Source organism: Physella acuta, unplaced genomic scaffold (assembly GCF_028476545.2).
Source record: "Physella acuta isolate Inbredline_101_S28 unplaced genomic scaffold, ASM2847654v3 ptg000200l, whole genome shotgun sequence".
Classification (NCBI taxonomy): Eukaryota; Metazoa; Mollusca; class Gastropoda; family Physidae; genus Physella; species Physella acuta.
In genome coordinates this window covers 90,317-100,476 of record NW_026731719.1, presented here as the reverse complement: position 1 = coordinate 100,476, position 10,160 = coordinate 90,317, and the positions used below count along the sequence as shown (strand labels likewise).

At 33.1% G+C, this 10,160-nt stretch overlaps 2 protein-coding genes across 2 annotated transcripts; one reads left to right on the top strand and one right to left on the bottom strand.

The window, feature by feature from the left end:
• Nucleotides 1-3,767: 3,767 nt before the first annotated feature.
• LOC131937073 (SH3 domain-binding glutamic acid-rich-like protein 2) lies at nucleotides 3,768-4,115 on the bottom strand. Its single transcript, XM_059294262.1, has one exon. The coding sequence runs from the start codon at nucleotides 4,113-4,115 to the stop codon at nucleotides 3,768-3,770; it is 348 nt and encodes a 115-aa protein (XP_059150245.1).
• A 169-nt stretch (nucleotides 4,116-4,284) lies between these two features.
• LOC131937155 (collectin-11) lies at nucleotides 4,285-10,160 on the top strand. Its single transcript, XM_059294355.1, has 4 exons — nucleotides 4,285-4,558; nucleotides 6,483-6,656; nucleotides 6,790-6,975; nucleotides 9,585-10,160. Exons 1-4 carry the CDS (start codon nucleotides 4,501-4,503, stop codon nucleotides 9,713-9,715), a joined length of 549 nt encoding a protein of 182 aa, XP_059150338.1. The 5' UTR covers nucleotides 4,285-4,500; the 3' UTR covers nucleotides 9,716-10,160.

Below are 10,160 nucleotides of genomic sequence, written 5' to 3'. Positions count from 1 at the left end.
ATATTTTAATTTAGTTTACTTCTGTTCTAGAATTGATTGATAATTTGGCACTAATAGTGCAACCTTTAAAACTAAATATAAAGGATTGCAATTGTTTTAATTTCTATCAAAGAGGGTTCATGTATAATGATATGATACAGCTGCTTATCATTTTAAAAATTCTTACATCTTTGTGTTTATGTATTGAGCGTAGCCTTGTGCAATGTTCTTTAATTTTTTAGCGCAATTTCCATACTGGACAATTGCGATTATTAACTCGTCATTTCTAGTGATGGATGGATGGATGGATGGATGTGTGTCCGCAGCTTTAAGTCGTATCTCCTCCTCAACGAAGCAATATCGAGGACTAGTTCCAAAGCAAATATGTTAAGCAAGTTCAGAGGATGCTTGTGGGCCAAAAAAAAATCCCGAAATTCCTTCCTGGATTTCCCGGAAAAGCCAAAAAACCTCGAAAAATGCAGTTTTTGGCCCATATCTCGGCAACCGGATCACTTAGCGACTTGAAACATTTACCAATCGATTTCCGCCATTGTTTACAACAATATTGCCGAAGAAAGTTTTCAAAAATATCCTTTCGTTCGGTCACAAAAAATTAATTAAGAACATTTAAACTGAGCATCGTGTAGGCCTACTCGTTAAAATAAAACTATTTCCTTTGATATAGGTTAATATAGTTGTCTTTTTTTTAGCGCAAAAAAATATCCTTTCGTTCGGTCACAAAAAATTAAAAATTGTTATGGATAGCATAAGGAAATTGCGCTTAAATTGTCACTAGACTTTTTATTAACTTGTTTAATGTATTTATTTTAATCATATAAGTGTAACACTGGTGACCCTGAGAGATAACACACAACACAACGACGCTGTTGTTGTCCGATACTGGCCCCTTTTTAGTGAATTATTACATAAAAGCTTGTTATTGAAACGTTTTTTTTATGAATTTTTTTTAGTACTTTACATGTTTTTATTTACAATAGAGTTACATGACTAAAAACCATTGCGTGCTACTGAACGTGATTGCGCGTGTGGAGTAGTTGGATAGAACTGCCTACTAATTTGGTCAAAATTTTAATAAATTGATAAAAATAAATTAGGCATCCGATTAAGTCAAAAATTCATGTCTTGTACCACGTTCCAACTACGAACCGTATCTGTCAGTTAGAAGTGCTTGCCATTTCGCTCGGGCGTTTCGATCAAGACAGACAAACAGACTTACGAGGAAGTGAGTTAAATAAAAGCTTGTAATAATACCTTAACCCTAACCCTAACCCTAGCCGAAAACGGCTGCTTTGATAGTTATTTGTTCATTTATATATTACTTATTTTTCTTTGTTTTTTTTTTTTACTTTCTCGTATATACGAAGTATAGAGAAAGTCTTGTAATCGAGCAAAAGATAAAATCGAGATTTTGTGCAAATCTCGACGTTTTAGGGCTCCCTGAGTCGGAAAAACATAGTTTTGCAATCTTGTCCGTATGTCTGTGTGTATGTATGTGTGTCTGTCTGTGTGTGTGTAAACACCATAACTTGAGTACCGTTACAGCTAGCATGATGAAATTTTATATATAAGTAGTTATCAAAATTGTAGATCCGTATCAACTTTTGAGCGATTTCCGATAACCGGAAGTGGTACTTTTTCTACTTTGAATTTTTCAAAAGCCTATAACTTGAGTACTATTTCACATAGTTAAATGAAATTTCACATGTAAGTAAAAGATCTAATTTTCTACTATCTATCACATTTTGAGTAATTTCCGGGAAGAAGTAATTTACGCTTTTTCCGATTTCTCAAAAAACGAATGTAAATTTATAAAGTACTAATAATATTGCGCACTATTATGCATATTTTATTTGGCGTTCACTTGGTGTGCAATTCTTATTTCTACGAGATTTTATTTTATTTAAAAAAAATTAAGTATTTAAAGTGGATTAAACATCATGTGTATATCGCGAGGTCCCATCCCCTGTTGTTTTATTTTGTTTTATTTTATTTTATTTATTTTTTTTCTCAGTTTTCAAAACTGTTTACTGTATAATGGTGTTAAGGTAAAAAGTATATCACATCATCTATATATATAATTCTCTTCTGCGAGCCGTTAGAAAACAAGCTGCAAACGCCTCCTTGCAGTCCCCTCTCTTTCTCTCTATCACTATCACTACCACCCCCACCCCACCCCCACATTGTCTGGTGAGTGGTGGTCACGCTAAATGTTTACAAAGCTAAATGTTTACAAATCGTAGAGCCGTAGAGCCGGGTGTCTATTAGGGGCAGATAATTTAGTTCGATTTTAAACTTACAGGAGGTAACTAAGAAATAACTAAGAGGAGGCTGCTTTCACGGGCGGGGGGGGGGGGGGGTGTAGGGTCGGGGTTAGGGGAAAGGGGGAGGGGTTAGTGTTTTAAAGCAAATATTTTCAGTGGCAGCATTGGTACTGTCGAATTCACAAATTATGAATTACTGAAAAGTAGAAAATAAAACAACTAAATAGCGGCGTATGATACGCTGCGGGTCGGCTCGTATTTCTTATTTTTGAATATTAACAAAACATGCATGAGAGATTTAACAAAACAATCTTTAGAACCTATTTTTCACACAACTAAATAATTAGCTGGGAAACTGAATAACAATTGAATAGCTTTCATTTAATGAGACTCTGAATAATATGAGACGTTTTGATTACAATAATTATTTTCCAGGGGTGCAAAGTTTGCTGACACTAGCCACTAAGTCATGGAGAAAGCTACAATCAAATTATTTGTTACCTGTCATAAAACTGCTTGACACAAAGGTCGATTATATTAATTCAAGATAAAACTTGTAAACTTATGGTCAAAGCTTTATATATGTAAAAAGATAAATTGATTTTTCCCATTGAAAGCAGCAATTGGGAAATTCATTGTTTTACAACTTGTATAAAAGATATTTAAAGCTAAATAGAATGTCTATTCTTTTGTTATGGTGATCTGAACTCTCATTATGTATCAGAAATAGTGGTTTAAGAATGAAGTTAGGTGCCCTTGCATTGCTGATAAATTAAATACTAAAATGTGTTATTCTAAATAAATTAATGGTTAACACTGGACATTTACACACCCCTGTCCATCCTTTTAAAGGAAAAGCACTAGGCAATGAAATTATTATACTATTGTAAAAAACATGAGCAATTTTCTCAACCAATTCTGGAAAATACTTTCTATTATGATGATAAAAATCTACCATTTACTCACAAAAGTTTGAGATTTAAGCAATTGAAAGGATCAGCAAATACTGGACAAAGCATAGTAAAAATTTAGCAAAGTAAAAAAAATTAGCTTAATTTGTGCCTGTAGTTTTCCTTTAGTTCAGGATAGTCACAAGTTAACAAAGACAACTGACTTAACTGTATATGTATTTTTAAAAACAATTCAAGTTCTCTCTTTACATTACATCCACACAATTCAACCTTAATTGTATATACACAAACAATTCCTACATTCATATTCATTCTAAAGATTATTACATGATTGTATTCATCTTATACATTAGATGTTCATACAACTTTTTAAAATGTATAACTACCATGACTGAGAAAAAATCCAAAACAAGTGGGTGGCTATTCTAAAACATCTGCAACAAATGCCGCCAACAGACGTGGTTATGTACATCAGGGACGAGATTCAACTCTAAGTATCACACAGTCTTCAAAACATCACATGTATTCAGGGCAAATGAACATCACACTAGTTTGTATTGTCATAGGAATAAGGATATCATGAGCTTTTCCCTGATCAGTTTTTTCTGTGTTCCTCCTCATCTTCCCCAGTGATAACTGATGCCTTGGAAGTTTTGTTTGGATTTTCAAGTTTTAGAAATTCATACAACTGATCCCATTCTAATGACTCGACAAATTTGGAATAATCCCCACAATAATCATCTCCATTAAACACAGGTTTCTGGTTTGGTTTCTTTGGTTTGGCATTGCAGTGCATAAATTTGAGCTGTTCATCATTTCGAGGATCAAGGACATCAACCACATCATATGGAATTTTTAAAGCACTCAGGATATCTTGGACATGTTGTTTCTTCCTAACCTCGTTGCTAACAGCAGAATTAATAATGAACACCTTGACGCTCATGTTTATTGAGAGCAATTTGAGGAGGACGGATCCCATGTTGTTTTATATAAGAATATTTGAGGAAGTTTAGGGGAGAACATTCCCGGTTTATTTTAATTTATAAATTAACAATATTTATTACGTGTTAAATCTATATACTTTGTCTTAATTATATATTTTTGTCGATAAGCTGTGGGTTAATTTTCGGTTAATCGCCTATTAATTGAGTCAATTAATTATTTATTTTACTTCAACATATGTTTATTCTTATCATAAAACGTTGTTTTTATCAGTGACAGTTAGTTTATTCAACCAATTTGCCGTACTGACAAACCCGTACGTCAAGTTCTTACCCCTTGGTATTACAATTTCTGGATCAAGTCCCCTTTCATGCGCCAGAGCGTGTATGGAGTCTAGGTGTTTTTCCTTTATTTTCAACAGCTCACTTCATACCTGCAGCCTAGGTGAATATAACTACTTTATACATAGTACTACCTTTGATCTTAGCTAGCGTTTCATTCATATCTAAAGTTTACCCTCCTTTATAAAGTATTAAACATCGGTACCCGTTACACGTGAATAATAGGCCAATATATTTTTAATGTTGTATTTATAAAATAGTTATTGGTCAAAACGCAATATGCTTTACATACGTTGAACTATATTAGTGACAAAGAAAAAAAAATCTAACCAGCTAAAATTCCAACACCTTTAAAATAACATAGGTCACCAATACATATTAGAACAATCTAAACCAAATTATATACATTATTGGTCAACACAACACCATACTAAATGCACACACTGATTTAAGAGACTTAAACGATTATGTTAAAAATATTATTAAAGGTATCGAATAGATAATAAAGCGACGCACGCTTTTATTAATAGTTTTTTAAATAGTATTGTATAATTTATGTTCTACTTTTTAGTGCCTTATTACATAAAAGCTTGTTATTAAAAAGTTTTTTATTAAAAAAATTATTATAAGCTTTTATTTAACTTGCTTTCTCTGTCTGTCTAGATCAAAACGCTCGAGCTAAATTTCGGGCACTTCTGACAGATTCGGTTCAAAGTTGGCACGTGGGTCAAGACATGAAGACAATGCAATCTGACATTAAAGTTGAATTAATTGGATGCCTAATTACTGTTTTATGATTTTACTCAATGTTGTCCGAATTAGTAAAATAACTTGCCCAACTATTCCGCTCTATTATAGGTACTTTATCATGTTCATTAGGTGCTTAATGGTTTTTAGTCATGCAACTCTATTTAAATTTCTTTTAAGTTAAACTACTGAAAAAAAAATTCATAAAAAAACGTTTTAATAACAAGCTTTATATAAAATAATGAAGGTCTGAAATAGTTTTGTCTGAAACTCATTATTATCTAGATCTAGTGATAGAGTTATCTACATTCTACGACTGGTTTGGTTAAGTCGAGTTTTCTGGTACTTCTAGATCTAGAACCTAGATAGATAAATCAGTTGTATTCTTGAGTTAGATGATCCTTGAAGCTAAAAAGCAAAGATTTATATCAAATATTTAAGGGCTAAAATAAATAATAAAAGAAACTAAAAAACTCAATAATTCATTGTGATTTAAAATGGTTTTTATTTTAACTACTTAATTTTGGTTTGACCTAGAATCTAGATCTATAACTTCCTTGGCAGCCGATCTTTAGATTCTAGATCTAGAGAAATTTATTTTATACTCTAACTTAAATATAAAGGACTGTTAAAAATTGATATTAGTGTTGGAACGTAATAAAAATAGCAAACCATGTATCGCTAAAGCTATGGCCGACTGAAAGTTAGCTATTATACTTTTGAATGGGTGAAAAAATCTTGTATGGAAGCCGCTATTATTGTTATAAAAAGTAAATAAATCATGTGACGTCACAATAAAGCCATTATTCTGAAACTTTATAATTAGTGTGGTTAATCTACTAATTAATATATGAATAAATTAATTAACGTCTTTAAATTAATGTGTGATTAACGGTCTGTGTAAAAACAAAAATTATTCTCTACCTAACTACGTATTGTACAGTTCTATACATAGTGCAGATTCTCTCCTGTCACCAAACGGACAAACAAAAAAACATAGTAAATGTAATTATCCTCTTGATCAAACATTTGTTGTCTCTGGTAGTTTTGCAGACTATTTGAGGGCAAGTGATCATTCGGGTAAACGTCTGGCTTCTCTCTGCCGTAAAACTATTTCAGAATTGTTTATAGCATCCCTTCCCATGCATGTAAAAAAATGATTATTAACAAACTCAGCCGTTTAGCGGTAGCAATACAATCACGAACATGCATCTAGCAATTCACTTTGAGAAGTTGTTTGTACAAAAGTCATATTTATCTATTTTCAAACGAACTTTTAGGCGATTATCCTGTTGAGTGGACACGGGCTACAGAACACAAAGGAGTTTACAGCACAACTATGTTATGTAACCCCGGTACCAATTTCACCCTCCAGCAAAACGGAAGTCAAAGTCTTTGTGTTCGGATATCCAGCGAAAGTGTCAACTACACAAATGCAAAGTTAGCTTGCGAGGGTAAGTTTTAGCACTCAGATTATAACTGCAATAAGTAGTTTTGAAAATCTTTAGAGATCTCTGAAAGATCTCTGGATGTTAGGGTTTTTATAACATTTTCTCATTTCTTATACATCGAATTTTGCTGCTCTAGTGTTGGGCGGTACTCTTTACACCCCTAAAACGGACGAGAAGCTCAATATTTTTCAACAACTAGTGACGTCGTTGAATGTTATGCTATGGATAGGATTGGATGACATCGAAACAGAGGATGTTTTTAAATGGGCCGATGATGGGTCCATACTTACATCGTCATGGCGAGTTCGTTTATTTCCTTCAGGTTTGTATTATGCCTTGTCCACTTGCTAATTTTGTTATATTTCTATTTCATAAAATTGTGCATACATTACTGAAGTATCTAAAAACTTTCTATACGATTTGTTATAATTTGTTAAAAATCAACATTAACGATTAATAACAACACAATGTATTGAGATTATCCTTAGTAAATATGCTTTAAAAAGTATTTCGTTGCCCTATTTATTCATTTTAAGCTGGTAACGTGTAATGATTCTTAGTTGATTGCGTGGGCCTACAAGACTAATCAATAATAGCTAGAGAATGATAATCAAAAAGTTATTTATTGAAGCATGCGCTGCTAAATATAGATTATAATTATACTTGTTATTAGAACAAACCGATGTGGTTAATTTCCTTAGTGAAATTGTAAGTTAGCATTGTGGCTACTAAATTACTTATCCTATGTCTAAAAGTTACCAACTGACAACCGACATATATAGAGGTAAATATTGCAAATATATTAAATTAGTTTTCAAGCAGTTCAAAACATTTCTAAAATGATGCCATTTCACTTGATCTACTTATCTTCATTACTCCTTGTTACTTTCTCGTATATACGAAGTATAGAGAAAGTCTTGTAATCGTGCAAAAAAAAAATCGAAATTTTTGCAAATCTCGACGTTTTAGGGCTCCCTAGGTCGGAAAAACATAGTTCTGCAAACTTGTCCGTATGTCTGTGTGTATGTATGCCTGTGTGTCTGTGTGTGTGTGTGTGTGTGTGTGTAAACACGATAACTCGAGTACCATTACAGCTAGGTTATGAAATTTTATACATAAGTATGATATAAAAATTGAAGATCCGTATAAACTTTTGGGCGATTTCCGATAAGCGGAAGTGGTAATTTTTCTACTTTGAATTTTTCAAAAGCCTATAATTACAAGCTTTTATTTAACTCACTTCCTCTGTCGTCGGTCTGTCGTAAGTCTAGATCGAAACGCAGGAGTGAAAATTTGGAAACTTCTACTTGACCGATACGATTCACATTTGGCACGTGGGTCAAGACATGAAGACAATGCAATCTGAAACTAAATTTGACTTAATTGGATGCCTAATTATTTTTTATGAATTAATTAAAATTTGGACCGAATTAGTAGGCATGTCTATCCAACCACACCACACGCGTCATCACGTTCAATAGCTGCGCCATCAGGTTCAATAGCTGCGCCATCACGTTCAATAGACGCGCAATGGTTTTTAGTCATGTAACAATATTGTAAATAAAACATGTAAAGTACTGAAAAAAATTCATAAAAAAAAACGTTTTAATAACAAGCTTTTATGTACTAATGCACTAAAAAGTAGAAAATAAATTATACACTACTATTTAAATTACTATAAATAAAAGCGTGGGTCTCTTCTCAAATGTTAGTAAAGGTATCCAATAGGTACTAAAGTACTAAAGTGACCCACGCTTTTCTTTATAGTAATTTAAATTGTAGTGTATAATTTATTTTCTACTTTTTAGTGCATTAGTACATAAAAGCTTGTTATTAAAACGTTTTTTTAATGAATTTTTTTAGTATTATTTCAGATAGATAAATGACATTTCAGATGTAAGTAAAAGTTATAATTCTCTGCCTTCTGTCAAATTTTGAATAATTTCCGTCGAACGGAAGTCGTAATTTACGCTATTTCCGATTTCTCAAAAAACGCCTGTGAATTTATAAAGTACTAATAATATCCCGCACTAATATGCACATTTATTTGGCGTTCACTTGGTGTGTAATTCTTTTTTTTACGAGATTCTATTCTATTATAAAAAGTTTAAGTAATTAAAAATGGATTTAAAATATTGTCTATGTCCCGAGTTGCCATCCCCGTAGTAATATGATAGAATATTCGAGAAATTTTAGGGGAGATCTCTTCCGGTTTATGTATCATAGGGACTGAACTTTATATCTTCCATTTTTCCCAATCCTCGGATGTTGATTTTACAGCCCCCCAAGACATCCCTGCTGTCTTAATTTTTCCAAAAAGACTCCACTTCATGGTCTGCCTTGAGCGCTCTCATTCGCCTTCCTTGGTAGTACCACTCAAGCGCCTGACGTGTCACATTAGTGTGAAACTTTCGCAATGTTTGTCCTACCCAACTCAACTTCCTCCTTCATATTTGTACTGTCATAGGCCTCGCCCTTCTCCTTTGGTCTATATTAGGCACTTTGTCCTGCCACCTCAATTTCAGAAGCTGTCTAAGACGTTAGTTCATGAAGGTCTGCATCAGCTAGTCTGTGAAGATCTTGGAGGCTCTCCGTGTCTTTGCTCCGTTTAGCAAAACCGCCGACTATTAAATATAGAATCCTAACTTTTGTTATGTTGGAGATTGCAGAAACTTTCCACATTGGCCTCAAAACTGTGAAAATGCTGCCAATTAATATGGAATTAATAACACAATTTATCGCGTCTTTGGTATCATACAGCTAGGCAAAATGTATTTATCAAAATATTCTTTTATATGCAGGTTAGAGAAATTCGTTTAAATATCGGTTTAGAACATTACACTCAGTAAATTAACCCAATTCCCGCCCCTACCCCCCACGCTTCGACACTCTCAGTTATTAGTTTTTATAATTTTCAACAAATATTTCCAGGGCAACCAGACAATGCCTGGGGAAACGAAGACTGCGTCAGCTACAACTACTACTTTCCTAAACAAATTAACGATGCTGCTTGCGACATTAAAATGAATTATTTGTGTGAAATGTCTATTCTACAACTTTAATGGCTACACATTAACTAGAAACACACATACATTGGAAACTGGATTCTGCAGAACGTATTATGGACACTCGATTCTACAAGATGCCTTATGGATACTCGATGATCTTCTTATATAAGGATAGCGTGGAATTCTGTAATATTTAAGTCGAATTAAACTTTGGTCATATTCAGGGCAAAGGTCAGCAGTGTGAGCCTGCTTCGTTTTAAAAATAAAGATGGCTGTCCAACGTGTTACTTTCTTGTCATTTACAATTGGTAGCTTTAATTAATAACTGCTTTTTGCTTCTATTGTTTTTTTCTGTTAGGTTCCAAGATTTCTATTGATTATCTAATTCGGGAATACAGCAATAAATAAATTTAAGCAATTTGTAACGTCCGTGTTAGGTCGATACTATGGGAGAAACTCCATTATAGGTTTAAGATTACACAATATGTAATTGCATTAT